This window comes from Hydra viridissima, unplaced genomic scaffold (genome assembly GCF_058129835.1).
Source record: "Hydra viridissima isolate aposymbiotic clone 2 unplaced genomic scaffold, HvirCarnegie_v1 scaffold_8, whole genome shotgun sequence".
Lineage (NCBI taxonomy): Eukaryota > Metazoa > Cnidaria > Hydrozoa > Anthoathecata > Hydridae > Hydra > Hydra viridissima.
This window is the reverse complement of record NW_028324307.1, coordinates 5,401,107-5,420,277: the sequence shown is the minus strand read 5'-3', so window position 1 is coordinate 5,420,277 and position 19,171 is coordinate 5,401,107. Positions and strand designations below refer to the sequence as shown.

Genomic DNA, 19,171 nt, shown 5'->3' with positions numbered 1-19,171 from the left:
GTCATCCTTTTAAATTGATTAATAAACTATGGGAATCATATTAGGTGAGCTTTGAAATGAATGAATGCAAGAAAGTATACGAAGTTTGATGACAGTCTGGATCAATTGAACAAAAAAAGACCAGCATGTCCTGAACAAATTAAAGTATAAGTTTAACTTAAAAGATATAAGTTTATCTTTTAAGTTTGTCTGTTTAAGTCCAAGTTTAAAGACTTAAAATGGTATAGAAAACTTTATTAGACAACTGTTTATGAAATTTTCACTAATTCTTAAAAATTTTCTTGAAAATGTCAAAAATGGATTATTATTAACATTTCCTATTCTAAGTTAATATAAGTAAATTGCATAGAAGAAACAAATAAAAGAGCATAGAAACTTACTTGAATGCATGATAACTTGAGGCAACTGTTTGATTGATAATCAACACTTTATTTTTTGAGTTTGTATCATTGCTTAAATACAACTCACAAACATCATCACAAGAGCTGTAAAATGTATAATTCCCAGTTTGTGGAGCAAGAAACCAACCACGAACTCTTTGCCCATAAAAGTCACCAACATTTTGTGGTGCATCAAAAACATCAATAATTCCGTAGCTATCTGGACTTTCAGGGTATTTTGGATTTCTCTTCAAGTCATCAATACCTTTTATGTTGTAAAAAACTTCACGAAATAAACCAGGGGAGACTAAAAAATGGTAGAAAAAGAACATTAGTAAAAGAAAAATAGATGTAGAGTTAGAGAAGTTTTTTTAGACAACATTGTTTTAAATAGTAAAGAATGTTATTAATAGATTTCATGTATAAAAATTTCATATTTTATAAAAGAAAAGTATATATCAACAGATTTTTAAATATTTGATGGATTTATGTAGTATTATATAAAGTATTAACTTACAACAGTTATCTTGATTACAAGATTGGTCTGATGAATAAATGAATACCTAGAAATTTCATAACTATTTTGAAACACTAATCAAAAAGTTGAATATATATATAAATATGTATATAATCAGAAAAGGTTATATTTTCCTTAAAATACAAAAATGATGTCACTTTTAACTTTTTTCCTTCTGAAAGAAAACACTAATTCATTGGATACACAAAGAAAAGTTTTTTAGTTTGAAAAACAAGGAAAAAAATTACAAAGAAAAAAGTTCGGATTACAAGTAAGCATTAAAAAAAAAAACTTCATGCATTTACAGACGAACCCCAAATCAGTATTTGAAGTAGCCACCTTTGTACAGTGTGAAACTTCAATACATTATGGTGGCTAAAAATTGAAAACCTTATAAAGTAAAAAGTTTATGGCATTTTTTTAGTTATACTAAAATAAATTAGCCTTAGTGAAATTTTCATACTTCCAGCCTAAATAGTTTCTGAAAAACTTGAGCAAATCACTGTTGTAAAAAATGACCAAAAACTACTTTGAGCTGACCCGAGAAAACTGCTTTGACAGGGTGAAACTACAATGTTTCCTGACTCCAAAAATGTAAAATTTGAAATCTAACTATTTCGTCCGAGAAAATAATTTCGATTTTTAGTTTTTAGTACTTTGCACAATAGGGCGAAATGACAGCTTTTCAAATTTTGCATTTTTACAGCATTCAAAAACTCTTCAAAATAAGCATTTATTACTCCAAAACATAACTGTCTAAAACTCACTTGAATAATAGTTTATTCTGACACAACTGATATAGTTTTTCATTAACAGGATGGAAATAATAAACACTTTCTTAAATAATTCTTTTAGTTATTCTAAGCCAAAACACAAAAACAACCTCTTGATTCTAAACACATAAAGAGCAAATGGTACATAAAATAAATTCTTCTCAATATTTGATTCTTCACAAATGCTTGCTGTTGTAGTCCACAACACATGAAAGAAGCCTCTTTGCATACTCAGGATGATTGCGGTCTCTTTTGTATCTCTACCAATGTGAGCTGAAATCATGATGCATTGATTCTGTTGCCTGCTCACTAAAGATCCCCAAGGGAGCCCTTTTGATCTCAATGAATTGCTTCACATGGAAGAAAACAGCATGAACTTTTGGAGTCACACTGATGTTCATGATTGCCAAATATCAGTCTCTGAAGCGATCAATTTTTTCAGAAAAGTCATCCTCCAGAACCATACCAAAACATGCTGTCACCACAGACTTAAACTTTCGAAGGGCATCAATGATTCCAAAGACTTGAAAAGCAGACTCAGTCTCTGCAATTCTTTGAAGGAGGTCAAGATTGCTGAGAAGCTTGTGACAGGCATTCCCAGCAAACTGCCCACCATGGTATGGTTCTTATTGAATGTGGAGAGCTGAGGGCCACTTGACAACATTGGGCCAAACTTCTGTCATGGCTTTGTACATGTGATTGACCACACCAAGGAGAAGATGGAGTTCCATTGGTGGTATGAGCTCCAAGATGAGTTTGTTTTCAGAACCAGATAGCAAAGGCTCATGCACTACATTGCCAAAAGATCTTGCCTTTTTGATATCACCACCAGACTTAGCAAACTCTTGATAACAGGCAACAAGTGAGCCTAGTGTCCTCAAAGATCCTGATTGAGAAAGATGCTTTGATTCTGTGTTGCACCAAGAGCAAGGGTGAGTACTTGCATGGCTCTGAAGGCCACAAAGGATGTTGGCAAGTTTCATGTCGCATGAGACAACAAAGTTGACTTTGTCTAACTTGATTAAAGACAAGATCTGTCTCACATTTTCAAAGTTTTCTGGTAGTCCTTCTGATAAAGCCACAAGCATTTGACGCTTTACACTACTGTCTTTGGCAGTCCTCTGAGTTAAAAGTTTTTTCCGTGGTGGTGACCTTGAATCACAGTGAGAATCCAACTCCATGATGCCAAGAGAAACTTTCAGAAATCCTCCACCTCCATCAATTTCCAACTTGACAATATGATTCTGGAAAACTCTTCGAGAAAGCAGGACTTCATTCAAAAGCTCGGCAAGATCCTTGCAATGCACAACCACAAAGTCAGTAGAGTTACTCTCTGATAAAACTTGGATGCTGGTTTGAGTAAAAAACTCAGACAACTGTTTGCCAATGGCTTCAAGCTTAGCTAGAAAACTAGTCTCCACAATCTTGGTGTCACTGACTCTCTTGATGGTTGATGCCAATTTCTTCATGCCAAGGTTGGGTTCAGGAAAAAGAGCTCTTGCACTTGAACTTCCTAAAAATGAAATTATATTAACACTTTTTGTAATTTTAAGTTTTAAAATTAAAGGTATTCCCTCTGAACCTGTCATCTTTATATGTATATATAAAAGTATCACCTGTTTTAACTCTAAGTGGTGGGCCGCCTTTAGTATGCGATATTTTGGCAGTACCACCAGGTGTGGAAGGTTTAGTAGAGATGACTTGAGTAGCTATTTGCTCTGCAGCGAGTGGATCAGCTGTAGCTAGCTGCTTGAGATTCTCTCTAAAAGTGAATGGAGTGCACTGATGTGGCAGACCTCTTCCAACTAGACTCAAACAATTACCACATCTTTGAGGGGTACAATCTTCCACAGGTTTAGAATAGTCCACTGGGCTCTTCTAATTCAACTTCAAATGTCCAACTTGACAAATAAGACAGTTGCAACCTTGATCTCTTGTTGGTGGCAGGTTAACATCTTTTCCTTTATCTTTTCTCCGAAGAATTGTTCGACATGAGTCACAAATGCCTCTTGACACTCTGGTATCAGTCAAATCAAGACTTGTATGGTAATGCTTGAGGATCTTTTCAACAAGGAACTGTGTCAACTCTCGAGAGCACTTCTTCAGACACAAGACACAGACAGATTTCCGACAATCTTCATGATTTTTTGAAAAATTTGGCATTTTGAAATTTTTCTCACACAACTGATAAGTGAAACACTTTAAATAAACATGTTCACTGCCAATTCCCGGAATTTTTAGCTTGTTTACAATTTTGATGCAAATCTTAAAACAAACATGTTCACTGCCTATTCCCGGAATTTTTAGCTTATTTACAATTTTGATGCAACAAAATGTTTATAATATAGTTCAACCATGAAATTGTAGGTAAAATTTTATCTTCTGAGTTAAAATAAATACAAATTATACTTGCTATATAGACTGTTATGTTTTAGAGTAATAAATGCTAATTTTGGAGAGTTTTTGAATGCTGTAAAAATGCAAAATTTGAAAAGCTGTCATTTTGCCCTATTGTGCAAAGTACTAAAAACTAAAAATCAAAATTATTTTCTTGGACGAAATAGTTAGATTTCAAATTTTACATTTTTGGAGTCAGGAAACATTGTAGTTTCACCCTGTCAAAGCGGTTTTCTCGGGTCAGCTCAAAGTAGTTTTTGGTCATTTTTTACAACAGTGCAAATTTTGAGAAAATAAAAAAAAAAACTCCAAATTTACTTTAAAGTATAATTTTATTATACACCTTAAGTATCATATTTTATATCATTAAAATACCATAATTATCACTAAAATATCAAAAAGAGAGTTCTAGGTATTGCTATAGTCTGTACAAAGATGTTTTTTATTTCACTTCCCTGTTTGTTTTATGAGTGTAGAGTTCATGATAATTCCTGTATAACTTATTTATTGGCTCTTCACCCATTACTTCAAGTGGAACAGGCAAATGCAACAGAATTTCAGCAGCATGAGCTAATACTTTATGCACATAAGAATTGATTTCCTGAAGGCAGTTAATTGCAACCAACATATTTTTTAATCAATCAATCAGGTCTTCTGGTATATCCTTCACTTAAGTTCTATGGATCAGAAAAAGTTTGTCGATAAACATTTATGTTCCAGATAAACAATTTTAAAAAAAGGCTTTACTTCCTGCAACTTGAAATATATATACATCGCATAGCATATTTGTACCTGGTACTAAAAAAAACCGGAATTGAGACCATAAAAATTTCTCAAAAACATTGAGTCAAAAAATTATTCGTTCACCCACTGTACTTGTTTTTATTTCCTCGTTTTTTCCTTTAGAAGAGTTGAAAACTTTGATTGATGCGACACGATAGTACATGATGTATAGTACACATATATACTTTCAACTTTATATCTGTTTCTCTTCTTTTGGTAGTGAAAACTCTATGAATATATCACGTTTTTTAGTAACGAAAAATTATTCGTCCACCTTACGAAAAAAATATTCTCGTTTGAAGATGTGTAGAAGGGACTCGATGTTTTCATCAGAATAGTCGATATTCTTCTAGAAGGTTGTGGGAAAATTTAAATGTTCTTAATTTAAACAGAATTTTAGTTGTTGAATTCACTAAGTTTATCTTATGGCTTCCAAAAAGAAGGAACATACTATGTTCAACATAGATCTCTGGTAATAAAGCATTTTCAGGACGGTGACTCGCAACGTGATATAGCATTAAGAATATTTCTTCCTCGATCTACAGTGGAATAAATTATCAAAAAGTACAAAATGACAAAATTCTTAGGGAATCTTTTTGGACTTGGTCGAAAACGAAAAACAACAGCAACAACAGATCGGCTAATCCAACGTAAACTCAAACTTAATCGGCGGAAATCAGCTTCGAAAGTGAAGACGGAAATTGAAAATGAACTTGAAAATTTTACTTCATGTCGATACCATTCGTAAAAGAGCACATGAATGCGGATTATTTGGTCGGGTAGCTCATTAGAAGCCATAAAGAAATGCTCATTAAACCTCTGGAATATTGGGACAGGGTTATCTGGTCTGACGAATCAAAATTTAATTTATTCGGCTCCGATGGCAAAGTTTAGGTTTAGAGATCGCCGCACAAAGACTTTAAACGCAACTGCACAGTGCCAACAGTAAAGCATGGTGGTGGTTCGGTAATGATCTGAAGTTGTTTTACGCAACGAAGAGTTGGTAACTTATGTACTTTGGATCGGATCATGGACAGATTTTATTACCGTGATATTCTCGCAGGAAATTTATTGCCATCGATTGAGCAATTTTTGTTGCAAAATAAATGTATCTTTATGCATGACAATGATTCTAAGCATACCTTAAAATTAATCAAAGACTGGTTAAAGGAAAACAAGATTGAAACGATGCCTTCGCCACCTTATTCACCGGAGTTCAACCCGATCAAAAATTTATGGGATGAATTGGAACGACGAGTGAAAAAACATCAACCAAAGAATAAACAAGAATTAGAGTCTCTTTTGAAACAAGAATGGCATCAAATTAAGATACTTAAAAAGCTTGTAGAACCTGTTCCAAATAGACTATATCAATGTATCAAAATTAAAGGCTATGCAACTAAATATTAGAAAATGTTATTTAGTTTTTTTGTTAGAAAATAAAATTTTTTTCGTAAAGCGGACCAAGGACGTATTAATAGATGGTGGAGATAAAACAATCGAGGTCGATGTGTTTCGAAGTCGAAAACGAAGCTTCGACGTCGCTAAAAGTCGAGTGTGAACGTGTTTCGAAATCGTTAAAAGTGGTATAAAATTTAATTAAAAGGTTTTCAAAGTCGTATTACTTCGAATAAAATATATTTTCGCGGTTTTCAAAATCGTAAAAAGTTGTATGAAATTTAATTTGACGGTTTTCAAAATCGTATTAGTTCAAATAAAGTATATTTTCGCGGTTTTCAAAATCGTAAAAAGTTGTGTAAATTCGAAAATGGCGTGTTTTAAAATTGTTTAAAATTTCTAACGGCTTTCAAATTCACTTCCAAAAATTTAACTGTCTTCGAAATTGTTTGAGTAAACGAAACGAGTGCATACAAAAAGTAAACAAACGAACGTCGCGTGACTTCTTCAGGTTTTAAGCTCAATGACTTCAAGTTCAAGTTTAATGACTTCAACTTCAAGCTCTATTAGCAAAAATTTTAAAGTGAAGTGAACTGATAAGCCATATTTTAAGCCGAACTTGTATGTGGCTGTACTAGTACTGTTATGCTCTTCCCTTCTATTCTCCTAGACTCCTACTCTATCCCTTAGATTTGGAAAAAATCATAATCGATGAGAACCTAACTATGTTCAGGTTCAAAGACATCGGTATAAAGTAAAGTGAAGTGATAACTGGTTTGACAATCAATTTGGCTAGCAATCTGTGCCCTTCTATTTCTTAATAATAAAAATTTGAAGTATACACTACAGTAACATTACAGAAATACAGAATATACAAAAGATATGCTAAAACCCTTTCATTTATTTAATAATCATTCTAGATTTCATAAATCCAATTCCTTAAATATGTGAAAAAATTATTTGCATATTATCGATTACCTAATCTAAAATAATCCTAGCATGCTTCCCTAGAAAAGAATATTTAGTTGTCCGCTTCCAGTCTTTCATTCTCATTTTTTTGTGCAAGTTCCTGGCCTTGGGAGCCTAAATGATGTCTGTCTCACCTTTCCAGTTCAACATTACTGGAAATTACATTTTTAATGTGGCGGTATCATCATCATCATCATCATCATCATCATCATCATCATCATCATCATCATCATCATCATCATCATCATCATCATCATCATCATCATCATCATCATCATCATCATCATCATCATCATTTTGATTTCTGTTTGGAGCAGATCTTGCTGCCATTTGCTCTTCCATGGAGTGGTATTCCCAAAATGGTACAAAGGAGTTTAACAGATCGAAGTTCTCGTTGATGAAGACCAACTACTCAGTGGTTTTTGGAGACAACCTGCATCTCTTTTCGTGGACCACCTGTCCAGCTTCACTAAAGGCCCGCTCACTTGAGGCACTTGAGGCTTGCAGGCAATAATACTCCCGTGTAAGTCCTGCCAAGATGGGCATCTCTTTGCGATGTGTCCTCCACCAGTCAAGGACATTAACCTTCGAATCTATCACAGTTGTTTCTCTGAATTTTGCCCACTCAAAGGAAATCGGAGGACCTTCAGCTGTAGCATTTGTCTGCCTGAATTGGCTGTACACAGACTAAAAGAAAGGAAGGAAGTTAAACGTTTAGTAAACTTCGTATAACTTCGCTTTCTTTAATCTAAAATTGTTTAAATTCAAATAATTTTTAAAAAGTTCGTTTAACTTTGAACCGCCCCCCTCTCCCCCGCATGGCGGGGAGAGAGGGGGGCGGTTCCTCAAATTAAAATTTTTATGACTTCTTTTGTTCGATTGCATTAAGATTAGTAGATGTATATTTAACTAGTTTTAAAGAAATTTATTTTATATCATACTTAATAGCTATTACCTTTGCTGCTGCCTTCCAGAATTCAGTCTCACCATCTTCAAGAAACTCATGGGTGATCTCATCTGAGACATTGGTTGTAACTTGCTGGTTTGACATCCAGTCTGCTGTTTTAGGATGACTGATTTTCAACTTGTCAAAAATCTCATCCCTGACACCATAAGCGTGCAGTTAAAAATCTCATCCCTGACAGCATAAGCGTGCATAAGTGGCCTTTCAAGAAGGGGTGCAACAGGCAGGCTACAGCATAAGGCATGATGTCACATCCTCCTCTTGGGAATCGTTTCTCAAGTTCTACAATGAGCTCAACCATGAAAGGACCTACTCCAGCGACACTTTTCTTTCTTATTTCTTTGACCCTCAGAGAAGCACACCTATCCACTAAGGGTCTGCGTATCGTTTCATTTCCATATCGTTATCATTCCGATATCGGAAAAAAGAAATCATCGGAATGACGAGAGTTCCGGAATATACCGAGATTTAAACTAACTACAATACCGGTTAAAATTTTAATAACGATATTACGTTGTAATCATTCCGATGACACTTTTTTTTCCGATAACTTATCGGTATGATAACGATAAGGAAATGAAACGATACGCAGACCCTTACTATCCACAAGATGAACAATGGCTGTCAGTGCTCTATGCACTGTAATTTTCTCATCACTCGATATTGACTCAGAGATGACTCGGCATGTGGTCAGGAGTGGCAGAATGGTTGCAACCAGCTCAAATTGTTCATCTGTAGGAATGGGTGTGGTCCATTCCTTTTTGTCAGCCCGGAGAGCACACAGCACACTTTGAAGATGGTTGATGTCTAGGAGCATCATCTGGACAGAGTTCCATCTGGTTGCACAAGGAGCAGTGATCTTTCTGTAGGGTACTGAAACAAAAACTAAAATAAAATTTTGAAAAAAACTTCGCATGAAATCGTAAACTCTTAGAAAACTTTGTTTAAAATTAAAAAATATTTGTAAAAATTTGACATTAAGTTGTAAAACTTCGTATTCGTATCTACTTAAAAAGTTAAAAATATTACCATTCATCTTGAGGCACTTCTTTTTAAACACCCCTTCAGCAAGAGGAGAGTGATGGACTTGGGCGGAAATTGTCCTGCATGCATCGATAGCAGTCTTGATATCAGGCTGTTTGTTGACAGTCCTTTCCAGGGCCATGTTAAGCTTGTGGTCAATGCACGTGATTGAACCACTTTCAAGATCAGCAATAATATCTGACTTCCTCAGTGCAGCTTTTATATTTGAAGCTTGATCACACACAACAACCCGCTTCTTGACCATTTTGAGTGACTAAAAACGTATAACCAAGTTGTCCAACTGAGTAGCAATGTTCTGACCAGTGTGCTTACCTGGGAATGGAACAACTCCAACAGTTACCTTTCGTAGAACAAACTCTTTGGTGATGTAATGAAGATTCACCGCCATGAATGGTTTGTTGTTGCGTGAGGTCCAGATGTCAGTGCTAATTGCAACTCGGTCGCAATGAGGAAGCTCCTTGTCAAACATGCTCTTCATGGCCATCTGCAGATTCCTATAGAGGAGAGGTAACTTGAAGCGAGCCATGCAGGCACCACTTTTAACCTTAAACCTCGAGTCAAAGTGGGCAAGCAGTCTTTGGAACGGGATAGAGTCACACATGGAGAAAGGCTGATTGTCTGTTGCAAGGTAAATCATGAGCTCCATGTCACCAAGAAGTTGAGTGGTGCTCTGTGTTGGATAGCACAGATTCTTTCTGGCTTTTAGAACCCTTTTTCTTTTCTTGTGACCAAAAAAAATTGTATACATTTGTTAACATTGAATTAACCCCGGATTTCGTTGTTTACATAAAAAAAAAAGTTGTATAACTTTGCTACATCGCATCGTAAGATCCATTATGTAACTAACTAACCAGTGCCAACTGTTTTCAATACATCTACTGCCTCTTCAATTTTGTCCTCCTTGGCAGCTTCTGCCTCATTCTGTATCTTTTGATTCTGACACATTTCGATGTACTCATCCTTATGGTTGGATCGCAGGTGACAACTCAGAGTCGATGTTGACCCAGAATTCATTTTTAGGTCCTTCTTGCAGATATTGCACACACAATAGGCCTTATCTCCTCTGTATTCCTTTAGGAAGTACTGCCAAACCAGCGAGCGATGGGTCTTTGGCATATTTGTTTAATGTTTTACAATGCTTAAATCTTGTTAAGTAACATACGCAAAGTTATAAGGTTTTCAAATTCGTTAAATATAATGTAAACAAATTTATACGATTTTCATAACCGTAAAATTTTGATTTACAACATTTTGCGGCTCTCAACATCGTGTCAATTAAGTTTTAACGACTTTTAAAGGTTTTCAAAGTCGATTTAATATTAAATCTACAACTTTTTACGGCTTTCGTAACCGTTTAACTTTTTTTCGAAGTTTAACGGATTTCGAAATCGTTTAATGAACTTTTTTTCGAAGTTGAACGGATTTCAACTCCGTTTAATTTAAGAAACTTCGCCTGACGGCTTTCAAAGTCGAACAAAAAATATACGATTTCGAAAACCGTGATATGCGATTCACACGAGGGGATATTTGATGGAACATTCCGTGGAACATGGAACATGAACAAATATTCACTGGAGTGAACGCAATTTGAACAAAAATTCACGGAACATTTTAGGAACTTTTGTACCGCTGTTGCGTTAAAAAAGTTAGTCGTTAAAAAAGTTTATTAAATGTGAAATCTGCGCATGCGCAAAATCATTAAAACTTTTTTAACGCCTTACGGCGTTAAAAAAGTTTGCCCGTTAAAAAAGTATTCAAAATGGTACCGTCAAAATGGTAACTTTGGTCGCCAGGGTGACTTTGTTGACCGGGGTCAATTGTTGATTTTTTTTTAAATTCCTAAAATTTAACAAAGATTTTTGTTTTAATTTTGTTAGAGATACCAACAATATATATCGACTATTATATCAACAATTTTGGTATATCAACAGTTTTTGTGAATATAGCACAGTTACTTCGTAGACTACATTGAGTTTATTTTGGCATTTTTTGACACTTCTGATACATTTATTGAACCATTTGAATTCTTAGCCGGTGAAAATGCTGAGGAAATATAAGCGAAAGCGTGGTTCAAGAGCATATTCAACTTCATACAGTCAAGACACGTTGTCCAATGCTATAAAAGAATGTTTAACTGGAAGAATAAGCGTGAGAAAGGCTAGTCGACAGTTCGGAATATACGCTTCCCATTTGCTTCAACCGCTGGACGTTGCTGTTTTCCGTCCGCTAAAGATAGAAACGCGCATCAAAGAATCAATACCAAAAAATCAGTTCCTCGGTCTTTTTGCTCTACTGCAACGTTAATTGAAAAGCGATAATTTGAGATCTGACTTCAAGGCTAGTGGAATATTTCCCTTCGATAAAGAAATGGTCATAAAGCGTTTGCCACAGGTTAACAAAGACATTGGAGGAGGTACCGGTAGTACTGTTAAGGAAGTATTCAATGAAGATATAGAAGGTCTATTAGTGAAACATTGTGGACAGGATGGGAAAACAAATCGCACCAGAGGGAAAAAGATCACACCTGGCAAAGCGATAACACGACAAGATCTGGTGAATAACACAACTTCTACCACATCAAAGAATAACAATAACACCAAGAATAACAGTAACACCAGAATAACAAGAAAAGGGCAAGAGTTGAACAAGTGTTATCATCCTCAGATGACGATAATGACCTACTAGAAAATGACTTTTAATGACTTTTGCACAATAACAGGGAGCTAGTTGCAAAATTTTTTGTCCATTTAAATGTTCTTTTCATGTTTCTCTAAGTGTTTAAGGACTGATGATTTTTTAAAACTCCAAAAAGTGACCAATATTACCCCATAGCAGGGGTATTATTGATCAAACACGATAAAAACCTGGGGTAACATTGGTCACTTTTCAGCGTTTAAAAATAAATATTTGTAATAAAAAAATTAAAAAAGTAAATATAGAGGCCTATAGCCAAGACCTATAATGTTATTACCACAAGAGAAAACTGTAAAAAATTAATAAGATTCAGAGATGCCAAAACTGACCAAAGTTACCCTGGCTAACAATACTCTTTAATTTGCGCAACCCTCAAATCCACAACAGAATATGCTTTGAAATTTTGATTAAGGCATTGGGAGGCATTCTTTTTTTATTTTTGAGCAAAAGCTCTCAAAGAGAGTTTCAATTATTTTTTCCAAATTTTTTTTCCCTGTAATTTTCTAATTCTACAAAGTCATACAATTTTCATGACATTTTTTTTTTTCATTTGACCTCCTCATAGTATCAAAGCTTTTAAACTCCTAAATAAATTATATTTCATGAAAAAATAGAACATAGATACTCACTTCTAAAAAAGTTATACTATACTAATTATAGTAGTATATACAAAATCAAATATTTTTAAGTTCTCATATTATAGTTCAGAAATAATAATATTTCACCATGAGCTCCTGTTAAGCTATATCTCTTTGCAGTATATACATTTCCACCTATACTAAAAAGTCTTTCACTCTCCACAGAAGACAGTGGGCAGCTTAAATACTTTAAAGCAAGCTTTGCTAATAGTCGCATTTTGGTTTTCTGTGATTTCCACCACACCAAAAGATTGCTTTCTTTGTCAATAAGGTCTTCATTTGAGTAGTGTTGAATTTTGTTTAATAAAGTTTCATTTGAAATTAAAGTTTGTGGTTGACCAATTTATTTAGAATTAAATCCTACAAGTTCTTCGAAGCAATTGTCAAAACCCATTTCTACTATATCTTTCTATTCATTTAGTACTGTACCATTATTTTCATATTCTGAGTCAATATTTTCAAAGTCACAAGCTGCAGACTGATCATTTTCAGTAACTTTGATGTTTTTTATATTTTCATGGGTTTTAATAAGTTGAATGGTTATGTTCTCAGTACTTGTTTTAGCAGCTGAAAAGGTGTTTTCATTTTTGAACATTTTTAATTTGAATCTGGGATCAAGAAATATTGACAAGATGATGTTATAGTTATCAGTATATTGTTTGAAACTATTCTCCATTGAATTAGTTGTCATCAATTAAAGCTTTATTAATGAAATGTTTCAAAAACTGTATCTGTGGTATAATATCTGAGACAATAGAATTTCTTTCACTCAAGCGAACTCTTGTTTTGTGGAAATCTTTTAGCAAAACACAAAACTGTCCAATAATCATCCATTTGTTAGCATTTAATAAAGGAAGCTTACCATTTTCAAGTGCATATATGGTTAGAGGTTTCCTTTGTTCATAAATTAGTTCTAACATATGACAGGTACTATTCCACCTTGTTGGAACATTTTGAATAAGTTTGTGCTTAGGAACATTGTTTGCTTCTTGAAGAGCTTTAAGTTTAGGGCAGGCTTGGGGAGAATGGCTAAAATGCCCAACAATTGAATGGCAGTTTGCAATGACATTCTTGACAACTGTTTGTTCAAATATACACTCATTAATTACACAGGCCTGCAATGGTTTTCCTCTTTAAAATCTGAGTAACGTTTTTTATAGTTTCTGATGTGCTGATTACGAGAAAAATAATAAAAAAAATCCATCACGTCAGGATTTTTTGATATGGAATATTTAAGATTTTGCTTTAAAATATTTGAGCGCCTACCTTTTGAAATGTCTAAAACGTTATTAATTTACTTCAGCTCAATTTTTATTTCATATAATTAGTGTAAGGGAACATAGAAATTAACGCCAATTAGTAATTTGTTAATGACTACATAATAAGTATTAGTAATTCGCATTAAACATGTCAAAAACGGGTCATTTTGGCTTAATTTAGTAATGAGCTCATTATTACATAATGATTTGGTAATATTAACTAATTGTTGTGAATATTATTAGAAAAGGGTGTAATTAAGATAAACCAAAGGATTTTTGTATAAGTACCCGCACTGATTTAGAAATTTAACAGTTGAAGTGCGCATCTTGCAACATAAACTTTAAAATGGCATCGCGAAGTTGTTTAAACTCTCCTAATTGTTTCTGTTATATTTGCGGGAAATTTATGGTGATAAAACAACGAAGCAGTATTACAGACTTTGTAAAAAATGTTTATAAAAGTTATTTTGGACTCGTTTTAAGTAACCAAGACAAAACTTGGGCACCTCATAAAATTTGTACGACTTGTTTATTAGAACTTCGCAAGTGGTCAAAAGGACAGAAAAATAGCTTCAAAATCGTTTCGCCTGTGCTATGGAGAGAGCCTAACGACCATGTTAAAGATTGCTACTTTTGTTGTTGTGACATAACTGGATACAATTCAAAAAATAAAAGGGACATAAACTATCCAAACGTGTCATCAGTTACGCCAGCAATATTTGGCGATTTAAAAATGGTGCAGCCCCCGGTTCCAGCTCTACAAATTGAAAATTCTGACTGTGATATAGAGGAAGAGGATGTACACCAATCTGATCCTGAATTTCATGGAGATTCTGACGCTTGTCAGCTCTTTTCACAGTTACATTTAAACGACTTGACAAGAGATTTGAATCTTCCCAAAGATGCAGCGGAACTCCTCGGATCACGATTAAAAGAAAGAAATATGCTGGCACCTGGTACTTCATTTTCATGATACCGTCACAGAGAAAAAGATTTTCTTCCATTCTTCGCTAAAGATGAAGATTTAGTGTTCTGTAAAGATATTCCAGGCTTGACGAAAATGTACGACATTGAATACGATCCTAACGAGTGGAGATTGTTTATTGACTCCTCAAAAAGAAGTTTGAAAGCAGTTCTTCTGCATAATGGGAATACATATGCCTCGTTACCTGTTGCACATTCTGTCCATTTAAAGGAATGTTATGAAAATTTGGAAAAGCTTTTGACTAATATAGCTTATGAGCAACACGGTTGGATGTTGTGTGGAGATTTGAAAATCATAAGCATGCTACTAGGCCAACAAGGTGGTTATACAAAATACCCGTGCTTTCTTTGCGAGTGGGATAGCCGGGATAAACAACATCATTGAACCAAAAAGGAATGGACTCCAAGAACTGAACTAACCACAGGATTCAAAAACGTACTTAAACAGAGTTTGGTTCCCAGAGAAAAAGTTTTACTGCCACCATTGCACATCAAATTGGGTATAATGAAGCAATTTGTGAAGGCTTTAAATAAAGAGGGGGAAGGCTTCAAATATCTGCATTCAGTTTTTCCATCTTTATCAGAAGCTAAGATAAAAGAAGGAATTTTCGTCGGCCCTGATATTAGGAAATTAATGTCGGATGAAAAGTTTGATGAAAAACTTAATGATATCGAGTTGCAAGCATGGCAGTCATTTAAGGAAGTGGTGACAAAATTTTTGGGGAACAATAAAAGCTCCGACTATAAAGAAATAGTGGCCAAAATGATTTCCAATTTGGGTGTAATGGGTTGTAATATGAGCATTAAACTTCATTTCTTAAATTCTCATATTGATTACTTCCCAGAAAATCTAGGAGCCGTTAGCGAAGAACAAGGCGAAAGATTTCACCAAGACTTGAAAGAGCTTGAAGTCCGGTATCAAGGAAGATGGAATACCAACATGATGGCGGACTATTGTTGGTTATTGAAGCGCGACGATCCAAACCGGAAATTTAAGCGAAAATCGCACAACCGAAGCTTCCAGGAGAAAAGGACCAGGTTCCACAAATGAAATTTAAATGTTATTTAGACTAGTGTTAAGTTGTTATTATATTTTAGCAGTTTTTTAAGTTAAAAATAATGTTCTGTTTTAGATATATATTTTTTTATGTGAAATCTTCTGTTTTTTTGCTATTTTCTATCTGTGCCTTTTTTGAAAAATCTGGAGGTGATAGAGAAAAACTAAGTACATTAGTAATCAGCGCACCAAAATACCCTAGAATCAGCTATCAAATTCCAGAGAGGAAGTTATGACTCTCATTTTTCAGGCCTGTGTTACTAGTTGCAGTGTGTGTAAAAACAAGCCATACTATCATATGGGCTATCTTTAATAGCCTTAACAATATTTGTACCATTATCTCTAGCTATTTAATGAACTTTTGAAGGTGATATTTTAAATTCAGCCATAATATCTTCAATCAATTCAGCAATATTTGCTGCTGTATGCCTCTCAGGAAATGGAACTACTCTAAGTACAACAGTTTTCTGATTAAATGTATTGTCTAAAAAGTGACCTGTCAGGCTCATGAAGTTTTCATTTGAACTACTGGTCCATATATCAGTAGTAAAGCTTATAAATTCAGCAACTGAGTAAACATGGACAGCCATTTTTAACATAAAGTATAAAATAATTTCATCAACTGAGTAAACATGGACAGCCATTTTTAATATAAAGTATACACTAATTTTTATTATTTTACATACCCTAATGAAACAAAGCAACTTTTTTAACGTCTAATTTCATTCCCTAACGAACGCTTCTTTGACCATACTGCGCATGCGTTAGGCAAGCGCAGAACTATTTAACTTTTTTAACGACGAACTTTTTTAACGACTAACTTTTTTAACGCAACACTGCCCCGAAAAGCCAGAACAAATAAATGTTCCAAAATATTTCTTTGTTTTCGTATAAAAAACATGGTGCCAATTTTAACTATCTTAAATGTTTATCCAGAGAAAGCGTGTACGTATATGTTATTACACAAAAAAATGTAACAGATGAAAATGTCAAGAGTGAAAAATCAATTGCTTGATTTATTGTTAAATGGTTGACTGCAAGATTTATATTTAATGTTAAAGCAACTCAAACTAGGCTTTTTATAAAGTTGATGTTAGGATGTTAGCTTAAACTGAAATATGATTCACATTGTGTTATCCTTTTACTATTATTAAAAAGAAGATGTGTGTGACACTTTCAAAATGTAGTAGGCTTAAAGCAGTCTTAAAGTGAAATAACAAGTTTGTAGTGAATAGTCTAGAGGTTTGACCTATATCTCTTCTAGAATATGCATGACAATTAATTATATTGCATGCAAAATTATTTAGATACATAAAAAATTTATACCAATTGTAAAGTTTAATCTTTAATTTAATTGTCAAGCACTTATTTGTTTCTTTTTTTTTTTAATTTTTTGTTTTTTGCCAGATTCAATTTACTTATTCTTTTTAGCAGTAAGCTTAAATTTTCAATACACAATAAGCTTAAATTTTCCACAATGTCTCAGCATACAGATCAAGACATTATTAATGATAGCATAGCTAATACTGCTCTTGTTGCATCTCCTATAAATAAATTTGTATGGAATATAGCTAGAACAAAGGGTATATTAGATTTATGGAATTATAATAATAATAATAATAATAATAATAATAATAATAATAATAATAATAATAATAATAATACTGATGATGATGATGATAATGAATAATAATAATGGGTAACAACTAAAAAATGAGACTGGATTTAAAGACATTTCTTTTAAGGTATAAGGTAAAACAAAAGGAAAAATGTTTTAATAAGTATTTTTATTCTAGTTTTTAAATAATGTGTTTTTATTTTTTATAGAAAAATAAATAAAAAACAAAGTTCAAGACTAGAAGATAAGAAAATGTTTGTGTGAATTTTATTTAAAATACAGAAATACTTGTAAAAGGTTCTCTTCTGACCACTTTAAAACTGAGAATGTACCTGATAGTACTATCTACAAGATAGTTAAATGTGCTGAATGTGAATCTGGTTACCAAAGAGTTCAAATAATTGGAGGAAAAGCTAAAAAAAAATGACCAAGACAAACATTAAAAGGCTCAAACTTATGTTTGAGTATAAAGATGGAGTTTCTCAATGACAAGCAGTTAAAAAAGTTCAACTGTACTCAGCAACACATTCGTAAAACATTTAAAAAAAGACAAAAATTAAACCAAGAAAAAAAGTGACATTTCCAAAACATTCTGATCAGCAAAAAGCAGTTCCTAGAAATAAGTGCAGTCAAATGTGTGAGAAGTTCAAAAATCGTAAACCAATCATTGATGATGAGTTATTTCACGTTAAATCACTCTAGTATCAATGGATATGATATATTTTATACTATCAATGTAAAATCTACTCCATCTACAGTTAAATACAAAACAAAACACAAGTTTAAAAAAAAATTCTCCTATGGATTGCCTTTTCAGCCCTATTTTGTGCCTAATGGACTGGCTGTTAATCCAAAAATCTACTTAAACAAATGCATTAAAAAGAGACTTGTTCCATTCACAGATAAGTATCATTCAGATGGTGCATATGTATTCTGGCCTGATTTGGTATCATCTCACTATGCAAAAACAGTAATCACATACCTAAACAAGAAAAAAGTACGCTCTAGGATCAAGTATTGCCTTAATAACGTTGATTTGAGCTTATGTGGAGTTTAGCTTAGTTTATTCTGGGCCAAGTTGATAAAGTCAGAAGGAATGGTTTAATTGAAAGTAACTGATTACATAGATAAAAACTAGATTAAAATTCTTTCTAAAACATTTTTCCTTTTTGTTTTACCTTACACCTTAAAAGAGTTATGTGTCTTTAAATCCAGTCTCGTTTTTTAGTTGTCACCCGTTAAAAAAAATTTTACTTCTCGTAGACTATTATCAAAAAGTTATATGCAAAAAGTATAACTTTATTTTATATTTGGGAAAATTGCTATATCATAACGATTGAATTCTATTTACATAAGTTAACGCTCATTTAAGCGATATTCCTTTTATGTACCGTCAAGCCGAATTTACGTGTGAACGCCACAAGGAACATTTTGAAGAATATTTTGTTCCAGTAACATTTCTTCCACAATAATGTTCCGCCAAACGTCGCTCGTGTGAACATGGTATAACTCGATTGTTTTATCTCTAATAGATGGACGTTCAACGCATTGTTATAGATCAAAAGTGCCGCCAATTAGCCAAAAACTATGCTTGTTACCGTCAATTTTCTAAATTCATGATACAGATATTCCGACTTCTACCTGTCAAATTTGTTACAAAAAGCCTCTCTCAGCAAACCCATTATAATTATGCATT

At 33.6% G+C, this 19,171-nt stretch overlaps 2 protein-coding genes across 3 annotated transcripts; both read right to left on the bottom strand.

Annotated features, from left to right (window-relative positions):
- Positions 1-601: 601 nt before the first annotated feature.
- On the bottom strand, positions 602-8,637 carry LOC149884715 (uncharacterized). 2 transcript variants are annotated; one of them, XM_090095134.1, is made up of 4 exons: positions 8,173-8,637; positions 7,227-7,904; positions 898-943; positions 602-687 (listed from the first exon to the last, which is right to left on the bottom strand). In XM_090095134.1, exons 1-2 carry the CDS (start codon positions 8,266-8,268, stop codon positions 7,626-7,628), a joined length of 375 nt encoding a protein of 124 aa, XP_089951260.1. In that variant the 5' UTR covers positions 8,269-8,637; the 3' UTR covers positions 602-687; positions 898-943; positions 7,227-7,625. Both variants share the same exon structure in this region, with proteins under 2 accessions (XP_089951260.1, XP_089951261.1).
- Positions 8,638-13,079: 4,442 nt separating this feature from the next.
- On the bottom strand, positions 13,080-17,313 carry LOC149884714 (uncharacterized). The gene is made up of 2 exons (XM_090095136.1): positions 16,119-17,313; positions 13,080-13,672 (listed from the first exon to the last, which is right to left on the bottom strand). The coding sequence occupies exon 1, from the start codon at positions 16,499-16,501 to the stop codon at positions 16,208-16,210; it is 294 nt and encodes a 97-aa protein (XP_089951262.1). The 5' UTR covers positions 16,502-17,313; the 3' UTR covers positions 13,080-13,672; positions 16,119-16,207.
- Between the last annotated feature and the right edge of the window lie 1,858 nt (positions 17,314-19,171).